The sequence below is a fragment of the Melanerpes formicivorus genome, unplaced genomic scaffold (genome assembly GCF_026170545.1).
Source record: "Melanerpes formicivorus ecotype bairdi unplaced genomic scaffold, bMelFor1.0.p_v2 SCAF_88, whole genome shotgun sequence".
NCBI lineage: Eukaryota > Metazoa > Chordata > Aves > Piciformes > Picidae > Melanerpes > Melanerpes formicivorus.
Genome location: NW_027142440.1, coordinates 2,175,592 through 2,202,758, shown reverse-complemented (window position 1 = coordinate 2,202,758; position 27,167 = coordinate 2,175,592). Strand labels below are relative to the sequence as shown.

Sequence of the window (27,167 nt, the reverse complement as noted above, 5' to 3'; positions counted from 1 at the left end):
GGATGTGTCCTGGAGGTGCAGCAGGGGAGGTGTGGTGGATGCTGCTCTCCAGCAGCCCTCAGCCAGGCCAGGCCTGGGCAGGTGGGGCCCCAGCAGCTTACTTTCCCCCTCCTGGGCCGGGGCAGTGAGGGTCCTGCTCGTTGGTCCTTCGCTGGCTTGCGTGGGCGAGAACTCTGGAAGGGAAGCAGAGAGATGCCAGCTGCTGCTGCCCACCCTGGGGCTGGCTGCCAGCAGTGCCCACCTGCTGCCCACCCTCACTGCCCGCAGACAGCAAGGTTGTGGATCCCCTGCTGCTTTCCCCTCTCTGTCTCTTGCCAGTGCTGTTGTTTGAAGCAGCTGCGTTGCCCAGCTCAGACCCAGCTCCTGGCTGGGCTGCTGGAGTGGCCTGGATGTGGTGCAGGGAGCTGGGTGGGAGTGGAGATGGGAGGGAAGGAGGGGAGGTGGGCGGGGGGGAGATGGGAAGGGGGGGAGATGGGAAGGAGGAGAGGTGGGAGGTGGGAAGGAGGGGAGATGGGAGATGGGAAGGAGGGGAGATGATGGAAAAGAGGGGGAGATGGAAGGAGGGGGAGATGGGAAGGAGGGGGAGATGGGAAAGAGGGGGAGATGGGAAGGAGGGGGAGATGGGAAGGAGGGGAGATGGGAGGGAAGGAGGGGGGGAGATGGGAAGGAAGGGGGGAGACGGGAAAGAGGGGGAGATGGGAAAGAGGGGGAGATGGGAAAGAGGGGGAGATGGGAAGGAGGGGAGATGGGAGATGGGAAGGAGGGGAGATGGGAAGGAGGGGAGATGGGAGGGAAGGAGGGGGGGAGATGGGAAAGAGGGGGAGATGGGAGATGGGAAGGAGGGGAGATGATGGGAAGGAGGGGAGGTGAGAGATGGGAAGGAGGGGAGACGGGAGGGGGGGGGGGAGATGGGAGGGGGAGAGATGGGAAGATCCAAAGCCAGCGCTGTGCATGCCCAAGGGCAGCTGGGATCACCCCAGGAGAACCAGCTGGGATCACCCCAGGAGAGCCAAAGCACCAGCACCGTGCAGAGCTGGCTGGCTCTGTGCTCTCCTGCACAGCCATGACCAGCAGAAAGCTGACTCTTGAGAGCTTCCATGTGGCACAGGTGGGCACGGGGTGCTTGGTTCCAACTGCTGCATCTCAGCTGAGGGCCACCCCAGAGCCTCTCCTGCTCTCCTTGGCCAGCCAAGCTACAAACACCTAAGGGCCCAAGCTGCTCCTATGCCCTCACACCCTCCAACCTCAGTCTCCTCCACCTCTTTCTCCAGTCCTTCCACCTCTCTTCTCTTGATTCAAGGCTCCTGCTCAATCCATGACCTCCTTTGCTGCTGCTCCAGCCTGTCAGCCAAGCCAGCAACCCTCCCTCCCCTGGCTCTGCTTTGGCAGGGCACAGGGAATCACCCAGGGGCCGCAGCCACGGCCAGGCTCTGGGTCTGCACAGCCTCACAACCGCTCAGCAAAGCCTACCCAGACAGGCAGGAGGAAGGTGTGGGGGACACAGGGGCCAGCACAGGGCTGCTCCACTTTCACTTGCCGAGTTCAAGAGCTTTTCTCACCTCCAGGAACGTCTCCTGCTGAAAAGCTCAGCAGTTCAGAGCAAGGCAAAGTCAAAAGGGGAAGGAGCAGCTGGGCAGCGGCTGAGTCAGAGCAGCAGTGTGGGTGGCAACGTGCTGCCTCCCCAGGGCTCATGCTGGAGAGGTGGGGAAGTCCCTGAGCTGGGAATGACAGGGAACTCAAACCAGGCTGGTCACCTTATGGAGCACCAGCAGGCTGAGCTGGGAGCTGACCTGGATTGAGGGGAGGTCTGGAGAAAAGAGGCAGAGGAGGTTTGGTTGACCTAGACTCAGAGGCACAGGTTCTGAGATTCTACTCATGGGCACCTGCAGAGCCCAAGGCTGGCAGGAGTGCTCTCCTTGCCCCCAGGAGCCAAGCTGTGACTCTTGGGCACCTGCAGAGCCCAAGGCTGGCAGCAGTGCTCTCCTTGCCCCCAGGAGCCAACCTGTGACTCTTGGGCACCTACAGAGCCCAAGGCTGGCAGCAGTGCTCTCCTTGCCCCCAAGAGCCAACCTGTGACTCTTGGGCATCTACAGAGCCCAAGGCTGGCAGCAGTGCTCTCCTTGTCCCCAGGAGCCAAGCTGTGACTCTTGGGCACCTGCAGAGCCCAAGGCTGGCAGCAGTGCTCTCCTTGCCCCCAAGAGCCAACCTGTGACTCTTGGGCACCTACAGAGCCCAAGGCTGGCAGCAGTGCTCTCCTTGCCCCCAAGAGCCAACCTGTGACTCTTGGGCATCTACAGAGCCCAAGGCTGGCAGCAGTGCTCTCCTTGTCCCCAGGAGCCAAGCTGTGACTCTTGGGCACCTGCAGAGCCCAAGGCTGGCAGCAGTGCTCTCCTTGCCCCCAAGAGCCAACCTGTGACTCTTGGGCACCTACAGAGCCCAAGGCTGGCAGCAGTGCTCTCCTTGCCCCCAAGAGCCAACCTGTGACTCTTGGGCATCTACAGAGCCCAAGGCTGGCAGCAGTGCTCTCCTTGCCCCCAGGAGCCAACCTGTGACTCTTGGGCACCTACAGAGCCCAAGGCTGGCAGCAGTGCTCTCCTTGCCCCCAGGAGCCAACCTGTGACTCTTGGGCACCTACAGAGCCCAAGGTTTGCAGCAGTGCTCTCCTTGCCCCCAGGAGCCAAGCTGTGACTCTTGGGCACCTACAGAGCCCAGAACTTGCAGGAGCTGCACCTACAGAGCCCAAGGTTTGCAGCAGTGCTCTTCTTGTCCCCAGGAGCCAAGCTGTGACTCTTGGGCATCTACAGAGCCCAAGGCTGGCAGCAGCTGCACCTAGAGAGCCCAAGGCTTGCAGGAGCTGCACCTACAGAGCCCAAGGCTGGCAGCAGTGCTCTCCTTGGCCCCAGGAGCCAAGCTGTGACTCTTGGGCACCTACAGAGCCCAGGGCTGGCAGGAGCTGCACCTACAGACCTCAAGGCTTGCAGCAGCTGCACCTACAGACCCCAAGGCTTGCAGCAGCTGCACCTACAGAGCCCAAGGCTTGCAGCAGCTGCACCTACAGAGCCCAAGGCTTGCAGCAGCTGCACCTACAGACCCCAAGGCTTGCAGCAGCTGCACCTACAGACCCCAAGGCTTGCAGCAGCTGCACCTAGAGAGCCCAAGGGAGGCTTGCAGCAGCTGCACCTACAGAGCCCAAGGCTTGCAGGAGCTGCACCTAGAGACCACAAGGCTTGCAGCAGCTGCACCTACAGAGCTCAAGGCTTGCAGCAGCTGCACCTAGAGACCCCGCGGGAGGCTGGCAGCAGCTGCTCTCCCTTCCCCCAGGACCCCAGCCCCATTACCATTGCACACAACGGCCACGTCCTCGTAGTGGTAGCAGTTGTGGATGCCCCAGCCGTGGCTCCAGCACTCGCTGAGGGCTGCCTCCTGGCCCTTGCAGTCCACGTTGTCCAGGAGGATAGGGCCGGTCCCCTGGCCGAAGGTCATGGCGGGGGGCAGGGCGATGGCGTGGCCGCAGCCCAGCTGGCGACACACCACGTTGGCGTCCACGATGTCCCAGTCGTCGTCACAGACCGTGCCCCAGGAGCCGTTGTAGAGGATCTCCACCCGCCCCTGGCAGCGGCTGGGGCCGTTGGCCAACCGGATCTCTGCAGGGGACAGGAAGGGAGAGCGCCCTCAGCAGGCAGCCCCCGGCAGGCAGGCAGCCCCCAGGGGGCAGATCCCCTCCAGGAGGCAGATCCACCCCAGGAGGCAGATCCCCTCCAGGAGGCAGATCCACCCCAGGGGGCAGATCCCCTCCAGGAGGCAGATCCACCCCAGGGGGCAGATCCACCCCAGGAGGCAGATCCCCTCCAGGAGGCAGATCCCCCCCAGGAGGCAGATCCTTCTCAGCAGGCAGCGAGCCCCTGGCAGGCAGCCAGTCCCTAGCAGGCATCGAGCCCCCAGCAGGCAGCCAGCCCCCAGCAGGCATCGAGCCCCCAGCAGGCAGCCAGCCCCCAGCAGGCATCGAGCCCCCAGCAGGCAGCCAGCCCCCAGCAGGCATCGAGCCCCCAGCAGGCAGCCAGCCCCCAGCAGGCATCTAGCCCCCAGCAGACAGCCAGCCCCCAGCAGGCATCTAGCCCCCAGCAGGCAGCCAGCCCCCAGCAGACAGACAGCCCCCAGCAGGCATCTAGCCCCCAGCAGGCAGCCAGCCCCCAGCAGGCATCTAGCCCCCAGCAGGCAGCCAGCCCCCAGCAGGCATCTAGCCCCCAGCAGACAGCCAGCCCCCAGCAGGCATCTAGCCCCCAGCAGACAGCCAGCCCCCAGCAGGCATCTAGCCCCCAGCAGACAGCCAGCCCCCAGCAGACAGACAGCCCCCAGCAGGCATCTAGCCCCCAGCAGGCATCTAGCCCCCAGCAGGCAGCCAGCCCCCAGCAGGCATCTAGCCCCCAGCAGGCAGCCAGCCCCCAGCAGGCATCTAGCCCCCAGCAGGCAGCCAGCCCCCAGCAGGCAGCCAGCCCCCAGCAGACAGACAGCCCCCAGCAGGCAGCCAGCCCCCAGCAGGCATCTAGCCCCCAGCAGGCAGCCAGCCCCCAGCAGACAGACAGCCCCCAGCAGACAGCCAGCCCCCAGCAGGCATCTAGCCCCCAGCAGACAGCCAGCCCCCAGCAGGCATCTAGCCCCCAGCAGACAGCCAGCCCCCAGCAGACAGACAGCCCCCAGCAGGCAGCCAGCCCCCAGCAGGCATCTAGCCCCCAGCAGGCAGCCAGCCCCCAGCAGGCATCGAGCCCCCAGCAGGCATCTAGCCCCCAGCAGGCATCTAGCCCCCAGCAGGCAGCCAGCCCCCAGCAGGCATCGAGCCCCCAGCAGGCATCTAGCCCCCAGCAGGCAGCCAGCCCCCAGCAGGCATCCAGCCCCCAGCAGGCATCCAGCCCCCAGCAGACAGACAGCCCCCAGCAGGCAGCCAGCCCCCAGCAGGCAGCCAGCACTGCCTGGGGCTGAGCAGGTGGTGGTCAGCAGGTGGGGGTCAGCAGGTGGTGGGCAGCAGGTGTGGTGGGCAGGGTGGGAGCCCTCTCTGCACTACATCTCTGCCCCTTCAAGAAGATGGTGACCCCTGCAGCACCACCAGGCAGCTGTTGCCTGGCTGCTGCCCCCCCGATGGTGCACTCCAGCTGCTCCTGAGACCCCCCCAGCACCAACACTGCATCCAGCTCTGCAGTGCTCAGCACAGCACAGGCAGGGAGCTGGGGGAGCAGGGCCAGAGGAGGCCACAGCAGTGCTGGCAGGGCTGGAAGCCCTCTGCTGGGAGCCAGGCTGAGAGAGCTGGGCTTGGGCAGCCTGGAGAGGAGGAGGCTCCAGGGAGAGCTTCTGGTGGCCTTGCAGTGCCTCAAGGGGAGCTCAGAGAGCTGGGGACAGACTGCTGAGCAGGGCCAGGCCAAGGGGGGATGGTTTGAACTGCAAGAGGGAGCTGGAGAGTGGAGAGGAGGAGAAATGTTTGGTGCTGAGGGTGGGGAGAGCCTGGCCCAGGCTGCCCAGAGAGCTGCCCCATGGCTGGCAGCAGTGCAGGGCAGGTTGTGTGGGGCTGGGAGCAGCCTGCTGGGGTTGGGGATGTCTCTGGGGGGCTGCAGGGGCAGGGGTTGGACTGGGTGGCCCTTGAGAGGTTCATTCCAACCCAAACCATTCCATGATCCCCTTCACCTGCTGCAAGCCATGGGCACGGAGGCTCAGCACATCCCAGCAGCTGCCCTGGGCAGCAACCCCAGGGGAGAGGCAGGAAGTGGGCAGCTGGCCCCAGGGGGTGGCATGGGAAGGGGCAAGGGTGCAGTTAGTGAATCCTCAGCAGCCTGGATGGAGGCCTCCAGAGCTGCTCCCCATGTGGGAGGTGCTGGGGTGGGGGATGAGCTCTGCAGCTGCTGCTGAGGAGGAGGAGGGTCTGGAGGTTGCTCAGGGCCTCATCCAGCCTGGCCTTGAGCACCTCCAGGGAGGAGGACATCTACAACCTCCCCTGGGCAACCTGCAGGTTGCCCAGGGGAGGTTGTGGATGTCCTCCCCCCTGGGGGTGTTCAGCACCAGAAGGCTTCACCTTGAACACAGCCTCCCTGGGCAACCTGTGCCAGGCTCTCCCCAGCCTCACTCTGAAGGGTTTCTTCCTCCTCTCCACTCTCAATCTGCCCTCTCCCCAAGCTCCAAGCCCCTGTCCCTCCTCCTGGCACTCCAGGTCCCCTGGGCAGGGTCCCTCCCCAGGGGACAGAAGGGGCAGAATCTCACCTGGGGATGGCAACAGCGCTGGCTCAGAGGTGGTGCCTGCAAGGGAGAAGAGATGGGGTCAGGTCCCCCCCCAGCCTCCCCAGAGGGAGCAGAGGAGGGCTGCAGCTTGGGGGGTGGTGGCAGCACGGGGTAGGTGTGGGGTGGGCAGGGATGGGAGCTGGAGACCCTCCAGACCCTTCCCTTTGCTGGAGAGCTGAGGGGTCTGTAGGAGGGAGAGCAGCAGAGCCCATGGCTGCCTCTGCTCTGCAGGTGTGAGGGCAGTGAGTGTGGCTCTGGGCTCTCACTGCTGGCTTAGAGAGTCATAGAACTGTTTGGGTTGGAAAAGGCCTCTGAGATCTTCCAGTCCAACCTCAGCCCAGCCCCACCATGGCCACCAAGACCTGGCCCCAAGTGCCATGGCCACAGGTTCCTTGAACCCCTCCAGGCATGGGGACTCCACCACCTCCCTGGGCAGCCTCTGCCAGTCCCTGACCACTCCTGCAGCAAAGAAATTGCTCCTCAGCTCCAACCTAAGCCTCCCCTGGCACAACCTCAGGACATTTCCTCTCCTCCTAGCATCTGATCCTAGGGAGCAGAGCCCAGCCCCCACCTGGCTCCAGCCTCCTCTCAGGGAGCTGCAGAGAGCAATGAGGTCTCCCTCAGCCTCCTCTGCTCCAGGCTCAACACCCCCAGCTCCCTCAGCTGCTCCTCCCCAGCCCTGCTCTCCAGACCCTTCCCCAGAGCTTTGTTGCCCTTCTCTGGCCCTGCTCCAGCCTCTCAATGTCCTTCTTGCAGTGAGGGACCCAAACCTGACCCCAGGACTCAAGGGGTGGCCTCAGCAGTGCTCAGCACAGGGACACCCTCCCTGCCCTGCTCCTGCTGCTCCAGGCCAGGCTGCTGGTGACCTTCTTGGCCACCTGAGCACCCCCTGGGCTCACCTCCAGATGCTCTCAGCCAGCCTCCTCTTCAGGCTGAACATCCTCAGCTGCTCCTCCCCAGCCCTGTTCCCCAGAGCTTTGTTGCCCTTCTCTGGCCCTGCTCCAGCCTCTCAACGTCCTTCTTGGGGTGAGGGACCCAAAGTGGCCTCAGCAGCAGCAGTATCACACAGGCACAGTGGCCTGGTCCTGCTGGTCCCACTGATGGTGATCCAGGCCTGGATGCTGTTGTCCTTCTTGGCCACCTGAGCACACTGCTGGCTCATGTGTGTGTAGCTAAGAAGGAATCAGGGAAGCAGAGGCCAAGCAGCCTCATCTCCATCCTCAGACAGATGATGGCAAAGCTCATCCTGGAGGCCATCCTCAAGCATCTGGAGGTCACTGGGAGTGGTCAGCACAGATTCAGCAAGGGGCAATCATGCTGGACCAATCTGGCAGCCCTCTGTGATGGTGAGACTGCCTGGGCAGGTGAGGGGAGAGCAGTGGATGGAGGCTACCTTGACCTCAGCAGGGCTTTGGAGTCCATCTCCCAAAACATCCTCCCAGGGAAGCTCAGGAAGCATGGGTCAGGCAAGTGGACAGTGAGGAGGGTTGAGAACTGGCTGAAGGACAGAGCTCAGAGGGTTGTGATAAATAGTGCAGAGTCCAGATGGAGGCCTGGAGCTCAAGGAGTTCCCCAGGGGCCAGCACTGGGGCCAGTCTTGGTCAACATCTTCATCCCTGGATGAAGGCACAGAGTGGAGCCTCAGGCAGCCTGCTGCTGGCACCAAGCTGGGAGCAGTGGCTGACAGCCCTCAGGCTGTGCTGCCATCCAGCCAGGCCTGGCCAGGCTGCAGGGCTGGGCACAGGGAACCTCATGGAGCTCAGCAAGGGCAAGGGCAGGGTCCTGGCCCTGGGGAGGAACAACCTCCTGCAGCAGCACAGCTGAGGGGGGACCTGCTGGGAAGCAGCTCCAAGGAGGAGGAGCTGGGAGTGCTGGGGGACAACAAGGTCCCCAGGAGGCAGCAATGTGCCCTGGGGGCCAAGAAGGCCAAGGGGGTCCTGGGGGGACAGAGTGTGGCCAGCAGGGCAAGGGAGGTTCTCCTCCCCCTCTACTCAACCCTAGGGAGGCCACATCTGGAGTGCTGGGTCCAGTTCTGGGCTCCCCAGTTAAGGAGAGACAGAGAAGTGCTGGAGAGAGTCCAGGGCAGGCTGCAGAGCTGCTGAGGGGCCTGGAGCAGCTCTGGCAGGAGCAAAGGCTGAGAGCCCTGGGGCTGAGAGCCTGCAGAAGAGCAGCCCCAGAGGGCAGCTGAGCAATGCTCAGCAAGAGCTGAAGGAGCTGTGGGGGGCAAGAGGCTGGGGCCAGGCTCTGCTGAGTGGTGGCCAGGGCCAGGCCAAGGGGCAGCAAGGGGCAGAGAGTGGAGGCCAGGAGGTTGGATGTGAAGAGGAGGAGAAAGTTGTTTGGTGTGAGGGTGCTGGAGGCCTGGAGCAGGCTGCCCAGAGAGGTTGTGGAGTGTCCTTGTGTGGAGAGCTTCCAACCCCCCCTGGGCATTGTGGTGCTGGGCATTGTGCTGTGGGTGCCCTGCTGGAGCAGGGCTTGGCCTGGGTGAGCTCCAGAGCTCCCTTCCATCCTCTCCCTGCTGGGTTCTGGGCTCTGTGATGTTTCCCCCAGCTGCCTCCCCTGGAGCAGTGCTTGGTGTGCCTCCAGGCAGAGCTGCTGCCCTCCTGCAGCTCCAGGGCTGCTGCCATCCAGGCTGTCAGGGAGCCAGGGGGAGGCCTTTGGTCCCAGCCAGCTGAGGAGGGGCAGCAGCAGCTCTGCGATGCTCAGACAGACCCCTGCTGGTTCCTGCCCCGGGGCTCAGCAGCGAGCCTGGGGCTTGAATCCAAATCAGCTCCCAGCCCTCCCTGACCTGCATCTGGAGGGAGCTCAGCACCAGCAGGATGTGTCCCTCACCCCTGCCAGCAGCCCCACGTCTGGGGGTGCTCCTGGAGAGCCATAGGGAGAGCCAAACCTCCCCCCCAGGCAGACCCAAGGTCCTCTCCACAGCCTGCTCCCCCCCACCCCTGTCCCACAGCCTGGCTGCTCCTTGGGCACAACTCTCCCATCCCCACATCCCCCCAGGGGGGCTCCCCCCAGCATGCTCCCAGCATGGCCTACTGATGTCTCCAGCCTGTCCAGGGGGTCACAGCAAGGTGGTCATGGTGATGCCTCAGGGGATGGGGGATGGGGAGTGGGGGCTGAACCCCATGGATGTGCCCAGTGCTGCCCCAGGAGCTGGCAAGCCCTTGGCAGATCACAGAATCATGGAATGGTCAGGGCTGGCAGGGAGCTCAAGGCTCAGCCAGCTCCAACCCCCTGCCATGGGCAGGGACACCTCACACCACAGCAGGTTGCTCACAGCCACCTCCAGCCTGGCTGCAAACACCTCCAGGCAGGAGGCTTCCACCACCTCCCTGGGCAGCCTGTGCCAGGCTCTCACCACCCTCCTGGCCAACAACTTCTTCCTCACAGCCAAGCTCAATCTCCCCACTTCTAGTTCTGCTCCATCCCCCCCAGTCCTATCCCTCCCTGACACCCTCAAAAGTCCCTCCCCAGCTTTCCTGCAGCCCCCTGCAGATCCTGGAAGGCCACAATGAGGTCTCCTGGGAGCCTTCTCCTCTCCAGCCTGCACAACCCCAACTCCCTCAGTCTGTCCTCACAGCAGAGCAGCTCCAGCCCTCTGCTCCTCCTCCTGGCCCTTCTCTGGACACCTTCCAGCCCCTCCAGAGCCTTCCTGGCACAGAGGCTCCAGAACTGGCCCCAGAGCTCCAGCTGTGGTCTCAGCAGAGTGGAGCAGAGGGGCAGAATCCCCTCCCTGGCCCTGCTGGCCACACTTCTCTTGCTGCAGCCCAGGCTCTGCTTGGCTCTCTGGGCTGCAAGTGCTCCCTGCTGGCTCCTGCTGAGCTTCTCCTCCCCCAGCACCCCCAAGGCCTTTCCTGCAGGGCTGCTCTCCAGCCAGTCCCTGCCCAGCCTGTATTGGTGCATCCAACCTCAATCTCCCCACTTCTAGTTCTGCTCCATCCCCCCTCACAATTCCCTCCCCAGCAGGAGTTTGCCATTCAGAAAACACTTTTGGACCTGAAGTTCTGCAGCTGCCCTTCCATTGCTGTTCCTGTGCCCTCCCTGACCCCCTCACAAGTCCCTCCCCAGCTTTCCTGGAGCCCCCTGCAGATCCTGGAGGCCAGCTCACAGCAAGGGCAGCACAGATCTCCTGGGGCTGGGACTTGGGGGTCTTGGGACTGTGGCCCCACAGTGACACTGTCCCCTCCCTTCAGGGCCACCTCCCAAGCCACCACAATTCATCCACACTAATGAGAGCCAAGGACTGCTCAGGCTGTGGTGGCTCTGTGGCCTCTTTTGCCACCTCTTGCTTTGGACCAGCCCTGTTCCTCTTCCTGCTGAGCTTACAAAGCAGTGATGTGAAGGCTCCTGCTGCTCTGGAGGGGGATGTCACCCCCAGGAGAAGCAGCAGGAGCCTGGAGGGGGCCACCAAGGCAGCTCCAGAGCAGGGCTGTCAGAGGGAGAGCTGGAAGCCCTAAGAGAGATGAGAGGGTGGCTCCTGTCTGGCTGTGGCTGGCAGGGACACCTCCCACCAGCACAGGTTGCTCAGGGCCTCATCCAGCCTGGACTTCAACACTTCCAGGGAGGAGGACATCCACAAGCTCCCTGGGCAACCAAAGGTTGCCCAGGGAGCTTGTGGATGTCCTCCTCCCTGGGGATGTTCAGCCCCAGAAGGCCTCACCCTGCACACAGCCTCCCTGGGCAGCCTGTGCCAGGCTCTCCCCAGCCTCACTGCAATGAATTCCTTCCTCATCTCCACTCTCAGTCTCTCCTCTCCCAGCTCAAAGCCATTGTTCCTCACCCTGGCACTCCCAGCCCTTGCCCAAAGTCCCTCCCCAGCTCTCCTGGAGCCCCTTCAGGTTGCTCTGAGCCTTATCCAGGCTGCACAGCCCCAACTCTCCCAGCCTGGCCCCACAGGGGAGGTTCTGCAGCCCTCTGAGCATCTCTGTGGCCTCCTCTGGAGCCTCTTCAGCAGCTCCAGGTCCTTCTTGTGCTGCAGGTGGGGGCTGAGCAGAGCAGAGCAGAGCGGCAGAATCCCCTCCCTGCCCTGCTGGTGACTCTTCTCTGGCTGCAGCCCAGAGGTGACCATTGCTGGCTCATGCTGGGGAGCTCCAGCCCTGGTTGAGGTGCTCCTGCCCTCCCCTGCCACCTCAGCTGGGGCCAGGCAGGGTGGCAAATGATGCTGTGACCCCAGCAGGATGTGGGGATTCTGCAGAGCAAGGCAAGGGGGAGGCTGGGGCTGGCCAAGGAGGGGCTGGGGAAGGGTTTGGCAGCCCCATGGGCTGGAGAAGAGGAAGGGCAATGCAGATCCTCTCTGCACCAGCCCCAGGGAGGCCTTTCAGGAAGGGCTTTTGAGCCTGGGCTGTGGTGGCTCTGAACACCTCAGCCAGGCCAGGGCTGAGCTGGTGGTGGCTGAAAGGGAACCTTCCCTGTGAGATGTTCCACATCCATCTCCCTTGAAGTCAAAATCAAAGCTCTGAGGCAGGCATTTGAGAGCAGCCTGCAGCAAAGCCAAGGGAGGGCTGAGCCAGTGAGGCCTGGCTGGCTGTGCTAATGAGCCCAAGGCTCTGGGAGAGCAGAGGGAGCCCTCCATGCTCCTCTGCTCAGCCCCAGCCAGCTCCAGCGGGCACCACCCCCACCCCTCTGGGCTGCTGGAGAAAGCTACCAAATGGGAGGCCAAACCACCCTGAGTTAGCATCTTGTCCATGCCCACTGGTGCAGGGCATGGGCAGAGCCCAGGGGCACACTGGCAGAGCCACCAGGGGGTCCCCACACTCCAGCTGGGGGACCAGCAGCTTGCAGGGGTTGGGAAGCTCCAGCTGAGGAGGCTGGAGGTGGAGAAGCTGCTTGAATCTGGCTGCACCTTCACTGCCAGCTGGGTCCTGGCAGGGGCAGGAGGGTGGCAGCAGCCTCCTGGCTGTGACCACCCTGCTGCAGTCACCCTGGGGGCTCCACACTGCTCCTGCAGACCCTTGCTGGGCAGCAGGAATGGCTCCTCCCAGCTACACCTGAACCCAGTCTGGCCAGGCAGTGGCTCTGGACTGGTGTCCCCAGGGGCCAGGTGCTGCTCCCAGCCACTGCCCCACCAGGAACTGTCCCACAGCTCCCACCCCTTGGCCACCAGAGTCCTCCCAGTGCTGCCCTGTGCCCACTGCCTGCCCCAGCTGCCAGCCCTGGCCCCTGCTCATGGGGGGAGCTGAGAGCTGGACTGGCTCCCTCTGCCCCTGCTCATGCTCAGCACCACTGGGGCTGCTGTGCTGGTCCTGCCTGTGGCTCTCCAAGCAGACAATCTCCTGCCCAGGAATCTGAGGCCACCAGGGAGGCCCTGGGTGCCTCCAGCACCTGCAGGGCTGGGGCAGCTCTGGAGCCCTCAGCACAGACAGGGAGCTGGGGGAGCAGGGCCAGAGGAGGCCACAGCAGTGCTGGCAGGGCTGGAAGCCCTCTGCTGGGAGCCAGGCTGAGAGAGCTGGGCTTGGGCAGCCTGCAGAGGAGAAGGCTCCAGGGAGAGCTTCTGGTGGCCTTGCAGTGCCTCAAGGGGAGATCAGAGAGCTGGGGACAGACTGCTGAGCAGGGCCAGGCCAAGGGGGGATGGTTTGAACTGCAAGAGGGAGCTGGAGAGTGGAGAGGAGGAGAAATGTTTGGTGCTGAGGGTGGGGAGAGCCTGGCCCAGGCTGCCCAGAGAGCTGCCCCATGGCTGGCAGCAGTGCAGGGCAGGTTGTGTGGGGCTGGGAGCAGCCTGCTGGGCTTGGGGATGGCCCTGGGGGGCTGCAGGGGCAGGGGTTGGGCTGGGTGGGTTTGGAAGGTCTCCTCGCACCCAAGGCAGTGTGGGGCTGTGGGGTCCGTGGCACTTCCCCCTCCCCCCGCCTGAGGCAGCAGCTCACCGCTGGGGTCGAGGAGGAGGAGCAGCAGCAGCGTGGCTGGCATCAGGCAGCGAGGCAGCAGCCCAGCCTGCAGCCCCCCCGGGCCGTGCTGGCTGCCCAGGCGGGGACCAAGGCTCATCGCGGCAGCAGGGTCCTCCCGCAGGCGGTGTCCGGAGCAGGCTGTCCCTGCGGCACACAGACAGCAGGCTCAGGGGCAGGGCCAGCACAGCCCCTGCACGGCCTGCAGGCACGGCCCTGCCCCGCTCCTGCTGCAGCAGCCACCAGGGCTCCCTGCAGGAAGCAATCGGCCTGGCTGTGCTGGGGACGAGAGCTGGGTGTGGAGGGGCAGGAGAGCCACCTCCCACCCCTGGGACCCAGCTGGAAGCAGAGGAAGCCTCAGGGCTGGGCTGCTGCCCTAAGGCAGGAGGATGGAGCCCACCAGGCCAGCTGAATGCTGAGCTCTCCCCCAGCACACTCAGGCAACCATCCCCTTGGCACCCACATGGAGCTGCTCCTTCTGCTTCCTCTTCGTGGGGTTGCAAGCAAACCCCAGAGGAAGCCTCCACCTGCTGCCCCAAGCCACCCCTGGGCAAGCTGAGCCACACCAGAGCCAGGCTGGGCAGGGAAGGAGCTGCCTGTGCACAGCAGCCTGACAAAGCCCTTCCTAAACCACAGGCTGGGCCTGGCACTCCACCTCATCCCTTTGGAAAGGGCTGGAGCTTCACTTCCCCCCTGCCAGGCTGCTCAACCCCCCCTGCCAGGCTGCCCACCCCCCCTGCCAGGCTGCCCAACCCCCCTGCCAGGCTGCCCACCACCCTGCCAGGCTGCCCACCCTCCCTGCCAGGCTGCCCACCCCCCCTGCCAGGCTGCCAATCCCCCTGCCAGGCTGCCCACCCTCCCTGCCAGGCTGCTCAACGGCCCCTGCCAGGCTGCCCAACCGCCCCTGCCAGGCTGCCCACCCCCCCCTGCCAGGCTGCTCAACCCCCCCTGCCGGGCTGCCCAACCCCCCCCTGCCAGGCTGCCCACCCCCCCCTGCCAGGCTGCCCACCACCCCTGCCAGGCTGCCCAACCCCCCTGCCAGGCTGCTCAACCCCCCTGCCAGGCTGCCCAACCCCCCCTGCCAGGCTGCCCACCCCCCTGCCAGACTGCCCACCCCCACTGCCAGGCTGCCCACCCCCCCCTGCCAGGCTGCTCAACGCCCCCTGCCAGGCTGCCCACCACCCTGCCAGGCTGCCCACCCCCCCTGCCAGGCTGCCCACCCCCTCTGCCAGGCTGCCCAACCTCCCTCCCAGGCTGCCCACCCTCCCTGCCAGGGTCATGGTGATGCCCCTGGGGATGGGGGATGGGGAGTGGGGGCTGAACCCCATGGATGTGCCCAGTGCTGCCCCAGGAGCTGGCAAGCCCTTGGCAGATCACAGAATCATGGAATGGTCAGGGCTGGCAGGGAGCTCAAGGCTCAGCCAGCTCCAACCCCCTGCCATGCCCAGGGACACCTCACACCACAGCAGGTTGCTCACAGCCACCTCCAGCCTGGCTGCAAACACCTCCAGGCAGGAGGCTTCCACCACCTCCCTGGGCAGCCTGTGCCAGGCTCTCACCACCCTCATGGAGAACAACTTCTTCCTCACAGCCAATCTCAATCTCCCCACTTCTAGTGCTGCTCCATCCCCCCCAGTCCTATCCCTCCCTGACACCCTCAAAAGTCCCTCCCCAGCTTTCCTGCAGCCCCCTGCAGATCCTGGAAGGCCACAAGGAGGTCTCCTGGGAGCCTTCTCCTCTCCAGCCTGCACAACCCCAACTCCCTCAGGCTGTCCTCACAGCAGAGCAGCTCCAGCCCTCTGCTCCTCCTCCTGGCCCTGCTCTGGACACCTTCCAGCGCCTCCAGAGCCTTCCTGGCACAGAGGCTCCAGACCTGGCCCCAGAGCTGCAGCTGTGGTCTCAGCAGAGTGGAGCAGAGGGGCAGAATCCCCTCCCTGGCCCTGCTGGCCACACTTCTCTTGCTGCAGCCCAGGCTCTGCTTGGCTCTCTGGGCTGCAAGTGCTCCCTGCTGGCTCCTGCTGAGCTTCTCCTCCCCCAGCACCCCCAAGGCCTTTCCTGCAGGGCTGCTCTCACTCCTCCCCACCTCGACTGGCACTCCCTGAGGGCTTCTCCCAGGGGCTTCCATGGTCTCTGTTCCTCTCCATCCCCTGGCAGGAAGCAGGCACAGGCATTTGCCTGGGCAGACTGAAATCCCCTGGGAAGGCTGAATCCCTGCCTGGCCTGGCAGCCTGCCTCAGCTGGGTGGCTGGAGAGGGCTGGCACCGTGTGGGCAAGGTGGGCACGGGGTGGCAATGTCAGCAGGAGAGGAGGAAGAGCTTCAGGAGATGCCACTTCCCCTGCAGTGTTTTGGCTCCCTTCAGCAATCACCGCCGGGCTGGAGGGTTTCCAGCTCTGCTTCACTCCTTCCCTGCGGGGCAGGGCAGGTCCTGATGGCCCTGAGCCGGCCGGGAAGGCAGCCCCGGGCGCCAGCGCTGCCGGCAGCCAGCAGCAGGCCAGCAGCGAGCGCTGGAGGAGCAGTGCCACCGTCAGGAGGCTTCCCCGGGCTGGCTGCAGAGCCAGGGCTGAGTGGAGCCCTGCGGGCGCTGACGGAACAGCAACCCCCCTGAAGGGATGGACACCGACCCCAGTTGATGCTGAAGTGCTCCCGAAGAAGCACAACCCCTCCTGAAGGAGCACAACCCCTCCTGAAGGAGCACAACCCCTCCTGAAGGAGCACAACCCCCCTGAAGGAGCACAAATCCTCCTGAAGGAGCACAACCCCCCCTGAAGGAGCACACCCCTCCTGAAGGAGCACAACCCCCCCTGAAGGAGCACAACGGCTCCTGAACGAACAGGAACCTTAATACCTGCAGCTGCTAGACCTGAGAGTACACCAAGCCTTTTAGGGTGCTCCAGCAAGAGATGATGGCAGGACCAAGGCTTTTGGGGTGCTGCAGTGGGAGGTGATGGCAGGACCAAGGCTTTTGGGGTGCTCCAGTGGGAGGTGATGGCAGGACCGAGGCTTTTGGGGTGCAGCAGTGGGAGGTGATGGCAGGACCAAGGCTTTTGGGGTGCTCCACCAAGAGGTGATGGCAGGACCAAGGCTTTTGGGGTGCTGCAGTGGGAGGTGATGGCAGGACCAAGGCTTTTGGGGTGCTCCAGTGGGAGGTGATGGCAGGACCAAGGCTTTTGGGGTGCTGCAGTGGGAGGTGATGGCAGGACCAAGGCTTTTGGGGTGCTCCACCAAGAGGTGATGGCAGGACCAAGGCTTTTGGGGTGCTGCAGTGGGAGGTGATGGCAGGACCAAGGCTTTTGGGGTGCACCATGGGAGGTGATGGCAGGACCAAGGCTTTTGGGGTGCTGCAGTGGGAGGTGATGGCAGGACCAAGGCTTTTGGGGTGCAGCAGAGGAAGGTGATGGCGGGACCAAGGCTTTTGGGGTGCAGCAGTGGGAGGTGATGGCAGGACCAAGGCTTTTGGGGTGCTCCAGCAAGAGCTGATGGCAGCACCAAGGCTTTTGGGGTGCTCCAGTGGGAGGTGATGGCAGCACCAAGGCTTTTGGGGTGCTCCAGCAAGAGGTGATGGCAGGACCAAGGCTTTTGGGGTGCAGCAGTGGGAGGTGATGGCAGGACCAAGGCTTTTGGGGTGCAGCAGTGGGAGGTGATGGCAGGACCAAGACTTTTGGGGTGCTGCAGTGGGAGGTGATGGCAGGACCAAGGCTTTTGGGGTGATCCAGCAGGAGGTGATGGCAGGACCAAGGCTTTTGGGGTGATGGTTGCTCAGTGCCTTTCGTATGCAGCAGCAAGAGGTGATGCTAAGCACCGTGCTGGCGGTGCAGGATGGAGCCACCGGGGCTGGGCTCCGGCCCCATTGCCGCTCCCTGCTCTCTCCCCGGCCCCTGCTGACCAAGGCCCGGGGGCAGAGCCGGCAGCGGGCAGGCAGCTCGGTGGCGGGGGGTGAAAGGCAATCTGCCGGCCGCGGCGCTTCTCAATACTCCATTCATCCCTCCTGGGGCACCGCATAATGTGCCCCATTGTGCTGCCGGGGCAGGGATGACAGATGCCCCCTCTGCCGCCCTGCCCCGGCCAAACCCCTGCAGCAGGTCCCGCTCGGGGGCCGCTGGCGGCTCGGCCACCTCGCTGCCGGAGCCAGCAGGTCCCTGCCGCCGGGCAGGGCATTAACCCCTGCGGCGCTGCGCCGCGCCCGACCCCGGGCAGCGCGGCTCCAGCCTGCCTCCTCCGGCCGTGCTTTCCCCCCCCTCCTTCTCCAGCCTCACCCCAGCCCTCGGGGCCTGGCTGCAAAGTGACCTCCCTCCCTCCCTCCCCCAGCCTTTCCTTGCACCCAGGGGGGCTGCGACCCTTGGGAGATGAAAGCCTTGGGGCCCTGCAGCAAAGCACAGCAGCCTTCCACAGGGCTCCTGAGCACGGGCAAAGCACAGCAGCCTTCCACAGGGCTCCTGAGCACGGGCAAAGCACAGCAGCCTTCCACAGGGCTCCTGAGCACGGGCAAAGCACAGCAGCCTTCCGCAGGGCTCCTGAGCACGGGCAAAGCACAGCAGCCTTCCACAGGGCTCCTGAGCACGGGCAAAGCACAGCAGCCTTCCACAGGGCTCCTGAGCACGGGCTTCTGAAGGTGCCTTCCATCTGCTGGCTTGAGGAGCTAACCCCAGCTGTGCATCAGCCCCCACCACCGTGCCTGCTGCCAGAGCCCCAGGGCAGGAGCTGGATTCGAGCCCGGGGCACAGAGGGTCCTGGTTTTCACCCCAGGTGACACAGGAGCAGCAGGCACACACTGCCCAACCTCAGTGAAGCCTTCACCTACCTGGTGACAAGACCCCATGGAATCCCTTTGGCTCCCTTTGGTCTTCTTTGGCCCCTCTGGTTCCCTTTCTTTTGCCTCTGGTTCCCTTTAATTCACCTCTGGTCCCCCTTGATACCTCTTTGGCCTCCCTTTGATCCTTCTTGGCCTCTTTTTGGTTCCTCTTTGCCTTCTCTTTAGCCCCACTTTGGTCCCCTTTGCTTGCCCTTTGGGTCCCCTGTGGGTCTCCTTTGAACCCCTTAGTCCACTTTTGCTTTCCTTGGGTCCCCTTTGGGTCCCCTTTTGCTCTCCTTTGACCCCCCCCCCCCCCCCCTTAGTCTGCTTTTGCTTCCCTTGGTTCCCCTTTGGTCCCTTTTTGGGTCCCACTTTGCTCCCTTTTGACCTCCCCCCCCCCCCTTAGTCCACTTTTGCTTCCCTTCCCTTCCCTCTGACTCCTCTTGGTCCCATTTGCTTCCACTTTGGTGTCACTTTGTGGTCCCCATTGGTTCCCCTTGAATCCACTTCTGCCCCTCAGGTGTCCCTTACCCTCCCTTTGGTCCTTTATGTTCCCTCCTTGCTAAGCCTTTGGTCTCCCTTTGCTCCCACTTGGATCTGTTTTTGTCCCCCTTTGGCCCTCCTTTGATCCCCTTTGGCTCCTCTTCGGTCCCCTTTGGTCCTCCCTTTCTCTCCCCCTCCATCACTTCTTCCACCTTCCAGCTCTTCCAGCCCTCTCCCAAGCCTCAGCCACCACAGATTGTCCCTTGGGATGAGCTCAGCAACCTAAAGCCAGCATCAGAGCCCACCTACCTGTCCCGGGTGTTCCTCCCAGCCTGGAGCCTGGATCCCAGAGTCCACTCTTCTCTTCTGGAGCCAAGGAAAGAGCAGAAGGATCTCACCCATCAACGGCACAGCTCCAGCCCCTCATCCCTGCACCCCTGGCTGCTGGGGACAGCTCTAGGGCAGGGCCACAGCCCAGCATCCCCTCCTGAGGCAGAGCATCCTCACTGCCGAGGAGAAAGAGGAGGAGGAGGAGGAGGAGAGGAAGAAGAAGGGGAGAGGGAAGACCTCTAAGGAGCCATGGTGGGGAGGGAATGGCTCGGGTTTCAGGAGGGCGGGCAGGGCCACAGCCCTAAATTGGGTGCTGGCAGAGCCCCGGGGCCGCCTCGGGGGAAGGGAGAAGCAATTTCCCGGGATTTGGGCTTGTCAGCTCCTTCCCACCTCCGGCTCACAGCGGCCACCTGCAGAGGAAGGCAGCCATCAGCACCCGGCTGCCCGAGCCAGCGCTGGCAGCGGCCAGGAGGGACAGTCCCAAACCCGGCCCGCGGGACGGGCTGGCAGGGCTGGGGCTGCTGAGCCTGGAGGAGCCTGAGGGAGGATCTTAGCCATGCTCACAAACATCCACGGGGTGGGGGTCGGGGAGGTGGGGCCAGCCTCTTCTCAGTGGTCCCCAGTGGCAGGACAAGAGGCCATGGGTGTCAGCTTGACCATGGGGAGTTCCATCTAAACACCAGGAGGAGCTTCTGCACTGTGAGGGTGGCAGAGCCCTGGAGCAGGCTGCCCAGAGAGGCTGTGGAGTCTCCTGCTCTGGAGAGATTCCAAACCCCTCTGGATGTGTTCCTGTGGGAGCTGCCCTGGGTGACCCTGCTCTGGAAGGGGCTGGGACTGGGTGATCTCCAGAGGTCCCTTCCAACCCCTAACCTGGACCTGAGCAAAGCCTTTGCCACTGTCCTGCACCACATCCTGGGCTCCAGGCTGGTGACACATGGCTGTGATGGGTGACCACTAGATGGATAAGGAACTGGCTTGATGGCTGCACCCAAAGAGTGGCTGTCCATGGCTCCATGTCCCAGGGGAGGCCAGGGACAAGCAGAGTCCCTCAGGGATCAGCCCTGGGACCAGTCCTGTTCAACATCTCTGTGGGTGCCATGGACAGTGGCACTGAGTGCAGCCTCAGCAGGGTTGCTGATGACACCAAGCTGTGTGGGGCAGCAGACAGCTGGAGGGAAGGGATCCATCCAGAGGGACCTGGACAGGCTGGAGAGGTGGGCACAAGCCAACCTCAGGAGGTTCAACAAGACCAAGCGCAAGGTCCTGCAGCTGGCTGGAGGCAATCCCAGGCACAAATCCAGGCTGGGCAGGGACTGGCTGGAAAGCAGCCCTGAGGAGAGAGACTTGGGGGTGCTGGGGGAGAAGAAGCTCACCAGGAGCTCTCAGTGTGCACTTGCAGCCCAGAAAGCCAATCAGATCCTGGGCTGCAGCAGGAGAAGTGTGGCCAGCAGGGCAAGGGAGGTGATTCTCCCCCTCTGCTCAGCTCTGGGGAGACCCCACCTGCAGTACTGCCTCCAGTTCTGGAGCCCCTATGGCAAGAGGGATCTGGAGGTACTGGAAGGTGTCCAGAGAAGGGCCAGGAGGATGAGCAGAGGGCTGGAGCTGCTCTGCTGTGAGGACAGACTGAAGGAGTTGGGACTGTTCAGTCTGGAGAAGAGAAGGCTCCCAGGTGACCTCATTGTGGCCTTCCAGGATCTGAAGGGGGCTACAGGAAGGCTGGGGAGGGACTGCTCAGGATCTCAGGGAGTGATAGGACTAGGGGGAATGGAATGAAGCTGGAGGTGGGGAGATTGAGGCTGGAGGGGAGGAGGAAGTTCTTCCCCATGAGAGTGGTGAAGCCCTGGAATGGGTTGTCCAGGGAGGTGGTTGAGGCCCCAGCCCTGGAGGTGTTTAAGCCCAGGCTGGCTGAGGCTCTGGCCAGGCTGATCTAGTGTGGGGTGTCCCTGCCCATGGCAGGGGGGTTGGAACTGGATGATCCTTGTGGTCCCTTCCAACCCTGACTGATACTGTGATACTATGATACTATGAAACCTCCAGCTCTGCCCAGGGGAACTTAGAATCCAATCAAGGCTGGAAAAGACCTGGCCAAGCTGTCAGCCCCTGGCTGGGACAGCAGCAACTCTGAGCTGGGTTAGGAACTGGCTGGAGGCTGAGCCCAGAGAGTGGTGGTGAATGGTGCCACAGCCAGCTGGCAGCCAGGCACCAGTGGTGTGCCCCAGGGATCAGTGCTGGGCCCCAGCCTGTTCAATATCTTCATAGATGATCTGGAGGAGGGGATTGAGTCAGTCATCAGCAGGAAATGTGCAGATGGCACCAAGCTGGGGGCAGGAGTCGATCTGTTAGAGGGCAGGAGAGCTCTGCAGAGGGACCTTGCCAGGCTGGGCAGATGGGCAGAGGCCAAGGGCAGGAGATTGAACACATCCAAGTGCCAGGGGCTGCACTTTGGCCACAACAACCCCAGGCAGTGCCACAGGCTGGGGTCAGAGTGGCTGAGCAGCCAGGCAGAGAGGGACCTGGGGGTAGTGGTTGACAGCAGCTGAACAGGAGTCAGCAGTGTGCCCAGGGGGCCAAGAAGGCCAAGGGCATCCTGGCCTGCAGCAGGAAGAGTGTGGCCAGCAGGAGCAGGGAAGTCCTTGTGCCCTGTGCTCAGCACTGCTTAGGCCACACCTTGAGTCCTGTGTCCAGTTCTGGGCTCCTCAGCTTAGGAAAGAGGTTGAGCTGCTGGAAGGTGTCCAGAGAAGGGCAAGAAAGCTGGGGAGGGGTCTGGAGCACAGCCCTGTGAGGAGAGGCTGAGGCAGCTGGGGTTGCTTAGCCTGGAGAAGAGGAGGCTCAGACCTCATCATTCTCTCCAACTCCCTGAAGGCTGCTTGTAGACAGGAGGGAGTTGGTCTCTTCTCTCTAGCAACCAGCACCAGAACAAGAGGACACAGTCTCAAGCTGTGCCAGGGGAGGTTTAGGCTGGAGATGAGGAGAAAGTTCTTCCCAGCAAGAGAGATTGGCCCTTGGGATGTGCTGCCCAGGGAGTCCCCATCCCTGGAGGTGTTCCAGAGGGGACTGGATGTGGCACTTGGAGCCATGGTTTAGTTGTCAGGAGGTGTTGGGTGACAGCTTGGACTTGATGATCCCTGAGGTCTTTTCCAACGTTATGAATTCTCTGATTCACCATCACTGGGTCTAACCATCAACACCATCAAGTCCACTCATGCTGATTCCCTCCTTCCCAGGCTGCTTTCTCCTGCTTTCCCCCCATTTATCCTGGAGCCAGGTGGGGACTGCTTGCTGGGGGACCTACTCCACCTGAAAACCATGGAACCTCCCTGCCTCCTGCTGGGCAGGAAGCTGCCTTCAGAGGTCCTTTTCTGCAGGATTTTGCCTGCTTAGCCGCCCCAGGGCAGCTCTGCTGAGGACATCAGAGAGAACCTGCCACATCTTGGCAGTCTCAGCCCCTGGTGAGAGATGTCCAGAACCCAGGGCTAAAAACCTTCCCCACCCATCCACCCACCCATCCACCCATCCATCCATCCATCCATCCCTCCACCCATCCATCCATCCATCCCTCCATCCACCCATCCACCCATCCATCCCTCCACCCATCCATCCCTCCATCCATCCATCCATCCATCCATCCATCCCTCCATCCACCCAACCATCCCTCCATCCATCCATCCATCCATCCATCCATCCATCCCTCCACCCATCCATCCCTCCACCCATCCACCCATCCATCCCTCCATCCATCCATCCATCCATCCATCCATCCCTCCATCCACCCAACCATCCCTCCATCCACCCAACCATCCCTCCATCCATCCATCCATCCCTCCATCCATCCCTCCATCCATCCATCCCTCCATCCACCCAACCATCCCTCCATCCACCCAACCATCCATCCATCCATCCATCCATCCATCCATCCCTCCCTCCGTGCACCTAGACCAGCCCCTGTGGATGGTGATGCTGTGTCCATGCCTGACACTTAGAACCCCAGGACGGTGTGGGTTGGAAGGGATGCACCTAGAGCAAGGCTGGTGCAGCCCCGTCCGGGGGGTGGTGGCGTGCGGGCTGTCGCTCGGCGCAGCGTGCGCTAGGTGGCATCTCCTGGCAGGGAGAGCCTCGGGAGGCAGCAGCCAGAGGGGCTGGCTCTGGGCAGGGAGCCAAGCCGTGGTTTCAAAGCCGTGGAGATGTGGTGCTGAGGGCCACGGTTCAGTGGTGACCTGGCAGTGCTGGGTTCGTGGTTGGTCTCGATGATCTTAGAGGTTCTTTCCAGCCTGGATGACTCTGCGACTGTCAGGACTGGTGAAACACTTCCTGATGCTGTGACACCCTGATGGCGGTTCTGACTTAGGGGCCGCAGCCCCCACCAGGGAAGGACCCCAGGCGAGGCCTGAGCTAGCTGTAGCACAGCCTGAAGCAGTGAGGTCCCCTCCTGCAATCGCTTCCCGCGGCGCTCCCCGAAGAAACCCCAACACCTCCGTGGGCTCTAACCCAGCTGGAGGAAAGGGAAGGAGTGGCCCCGCCCCCAGCGCCACGGCCCCGCCCGGCGGACACAGTAACCCCGCCCCTGGCACTCAGACCACGCCCCCAGCGCTACGGGCCCGCCCAGCTGACTCGTTGACCCCGCCCCCTGGCACAGCGACCCCGCCCCTAGGGCTCTGGCCCCGCCCCCGCCCTCCGTGCCCCGGGCGGCCACGCCGGCGCATGCGCAGTTCGTGCCGCCGCCGTCGTTACCGGACGCGCAGCCCCGCAGCAGCAGCCGGGGATCGCGGTGAGGGGCGCGCCGGGGCTGGGGGCGGGCAGGGCCGGGCCGGGTTGGGTGCGGCAGAGCACGGCAGAGCACGGCAGAGCACGCAGCCCCTTCCCTGTGGCGAGCAGGGCAGGGCCGAGCCGCCCGTCGGGGCCTCCCGCGGGGCCGTCGCGGTTGAGAGGGAACGGCACCGACGCGCATTCGGCCCTGGCTCGGTCCGTCCGTGCCCGAGCCGTGGCGGATCAGGCTGGGGGGGAAGCGGCCGGGAGGGAGCCGGGCCGTCCCCTGCGGTCCTGGGGGGCGAGGGCGCGGTTCCCCCAGCCCCGAGCCCCGGCCCCTCCTTCGCTGCCGGGGTGAAACCGGAGAGAGGCTTTCGCGGGGCGCTGGGAGCGGAGGGGCGGCGGTTCAGCCTGGAGGCGGCTGCCTGGGCTGCGGTGGGGCTGGGGAGCTGCAGGGGTCGGCTTGCGCTGTGCGGGGGCCGGGCGGAGGGGCCGGGTTGGGCCGGGCGGAGGGGCCGGGTTGGCCCCGGGCTCCCCTCAGCAGGACTTGGCTAAAGCGGGGGCAGAGCCCCGGGGGCGCGGGGCGAAGCTGCGGGAGCCCTGCCCGGTTTGCACGCCCCTCTTTCGGGGACTCCCCGCAAGCAGCTCATCTTCAGCGCCCGGAAGGAGCCCGGAGCCCGCAGGTGGCTTGCTGGGCTGGGTGTGAACCGGGGTTTGTCTGCCTCCGCTTTCGGATTCGGTGCCGGAGCCCGGCCCCTGCCCTCCCCGCTTAGTTCGGCTTCTCTTTACTGCCTTCCCCGAGGGCATTCTCAAAGCCTCTTTTGGATGGAGGGAGTCCAGGCGTGGGGCGGCCGGGCTTGGTTTCCTCGGTTCTCTCGGCTGTCAGGTTGCCACGAGTGTGGCTGAAGGCTGGAAGGAGGCAGGGCAGCGACTGGAGCTACCCCTGGGTGCTGCCCTGCTCTCCAGTCAGTGCTGGCTGCCGGTGTAGGCAGAGGTGTGCTGGGGCAGGAGTTACCTGGCAGGTACATCACACCCTCTTGCATCACTGTCTTCATGGCTTGTGCTGTGCTGGGCCTCCACACGCAGGTGGGGTGAAGTGGGGGGGCCCTGGCTGGGTGGTTTGGGGTCAGGGTGGCACAGGGCACCTGTGATACTGTGTTCCCTGCACAGGGTGGTGGGCTCACTACAGCCCCCCTGCCTCCTGCTGCTCTGTGCTCTCCTAATCCCTGCCTAATCTGTCCCTGTGGGCCCTCTGCAGCCTCTCCTGCCCTGTGTCTCCTATGGAGCTTCACAGATCCCCCCCTGGGCAGCCTCATTTCTCAGCAACCTGCTGGAAAGTCTCTGGTTTACCAAGCTGGGGATTATTTCTGTAACTCAGGGGCTCCTGAGCCTTTTTCTTCCCCCCCCACTCTCCACATGCAAGGCAATGTGTCTGTTAAATTCTTATCAGGCACTGGCAACTTCCCTGCAGAAGCTTAAAAAGGGACTTGGCATTTTTAGAAGTTATCTCAGCCCTGTGAATTTTGAGATCCTGCTTTTAAAGTGGAAGGAAAGCTCAGCTTTCAGGATGCAGGGGAAGGGCTGAGTGTGAGCCAGGGCTTGCATGCCCACCGCTGATGGCTGGAGCTCAGAGGAGCAGGGAGTGAGTCCCCTGGGCAACAGAAGTGCAGTGCACCCAGGGCTCTGCCTGCCCAAGGCCCTGCTTGAAGCCACATGGGCAAACTAGAACAGAACAGAGTTAACCAGGTTGGAAAAGACCTCAGAGATCATCAAGGCCAAGCTACCACCCAGCACCATCTGATCAACTCAACCATGGCACCAAGGGCCTCATCCAGGCTGGTTTTAAACACCTCCAGGGATGGGGACTCCACCACCTCCCTGGGCAGCACATCCCAAGGGCCAATCACTCTCTCTGGGAAGAATTTCTTCCTCACCTCCAGCCTGAACCTCCCCTGGCACAGCTTGAGACTGTGTCCTCTTGTTCTGGTGCTGCTTGCCTGAGAGAAGAGCCCAACCCCCACCTGGTTCCAACCTCCCTGCAGGGAGTTGGAGAGAGCAATGAGGTCTCCCCTGAGCCTCCTCTTCTCCAGGCTAAGCAACCCCAGCTCCCTCAGCCTCTCCTCCCAGGGCTGTGTTCCAAACAGCTTCAGAGGTGCTGCTGTGACTCACAGATAGCATCAAAGGTCATCCTGTCCAACCCCCCTGCAGCCAGCAGGGACACCTCCAGCTAGAGCAGGTTGCTCAGGGCCACATTGAATGTGATCTCGAATGTCTCATGGGACAGGGCCTCAAGCACCTCCCTGGGCAACCTGCTCCAGCATTTCACCATCCTCACTGTGCAGAGCTTCCTCTTGATGTCCAGCCTGAATCTGCCCTGCTCCAGCTTCAAGCCTTAGCCCCTCACCCTGTCACCACAGCCCCTTCTGAACAGTCCCTCCCCAGCCCTTCTGTAGGTCCCCTTCAGATACTGAAATGCTGCTCTGAGGTCTTCCCTGGAGCCTTCCCTTCTCCAGGCTGAACCCCAAGTCTCCCAGCCTGTCCCTGTCAGCAGAGCTGCTCCAGCCCTCTGGTCATCTTAGTGGCCTCCTCTGGACCCACTCCAGGCTGTGAGGACCCAACCAAGCAGATCCCATGTGAAGCTCTGAGCCCAGCCTGTGGTTTGCCTGCTCTGGGGAGGGCCCTTGGGATGGGTATTTAACATTGCCCTTAGGGCTTTGGATTCACTGGGGACAGGGGTGGCCTGGAGGGTGTCAGACTGCAGCCAGCTCTCTGCTGGTGAAGCACTGCTGGAGGTACTGCTGTGCCTTGCAGCTTTCCAGGGCATTTTAACGCTCAAGGGGAGCTTTACAGTCCCCTTTTGGTTTGTTTAAGCACAGAAGTGTGGCTGCTCCCTGCCTGCACCCCAAAGGCAGTGCTGGGAAGGTTGGATGTGTAACCCAGCCCAAGCTGGAGCCAGCTGTGACCAGCAATGTGCCCTGGTGGCCAAGAAGGCCAAGAGGGTCCTGGGGGGCATGGAGAAGAGGGTGGCCAGCAGGGCAAGGGAGGTTCTGCTGCCCCTCTCATCTGCCCCAGGGAGTGCTGGGTCCAGTTCTGAGCTCCCCAGCTCAAGAGAGAGAGAGAACTGCTGGAGAGAGCTCAGGGCAGGCTGCAGAGCTGCTGAGGGGCCTGGAGCAGCTCTGGGAGGAGCAAAGGCTGAGAGCCCTGGGGCTGAGAGCCTGCAGAAGAGCAGCCCCAGAGGGCAGCTGAGCAATGCTCAGCAAGAGCTAAAGGAGCTGTGGGGGGCAAGAGGCTGGGGCCAGGCTCTGCTGAGTGGTGGCCAGGGCCAGGCCAAGGGGCAGCAAGGGGCAGAGAGTGGAGCCCAGGAGGTTGGATGTGAAGAGGAGGAGAAAGTTGTTTGGTGTGAGGGTGCTGGAGGCCTGGAGCAGGCTGCCCAGAGAGGTTGTGGAGTGTCCTTGTGTGGAGAGCTTCCAACCCCCCCTGGGCAGTGTGGTGCTGGGCATTGTGCTGTGGGTGCCCTGCTGGAGCAGGGCTTGGCCTGGGTGATCCCCAGAGGTCTCTTCCAGCCCCTCCATGCTGTGGTATCTCCACACAGTTCTGCCTTTTTCCTCTCTGCCATGGGCTGGCACTCTCAGCAGTCCAATGGAGTCAGTTGAGGAGCACAGAGCAGCTCTGCTGCTGAGTTTCT

General features: G+C 63.4%; 1 protein-coding gene across 1 annotated transcript in view; it reads right to left on the bottom strand.

The window, feature by feature from the left end:
* SSC4D (scavenger receptor cysteine rich family member with 4 domains) overlaps window positions 1–24,537 on the bottom strand; it is a 34,745-nt gene extending 10,208 nt beyond the window's left edge. The window contains 6 exon segments of the mRNA XM_068165410.1: window positions 102–173; window positions 3,339–3,644; window positions 6,244–6,279; window positions 13,119–13,283; window positions 24,272–24,391; window positions 24,498–24,537. Of these exon segments, the coding sequence (XP_068021511.1) occupies window positions 102–173; window positions 3,339–3,644; window positions 6,244–6,279; window positions 13,119–13,283; window positions 24,272–24,391; window positions 24,498–24,537 (739 nt within the window).
* Between the last annotated feature and the right edge of the window lie 2,630 nt (window positions 24,538–27,167).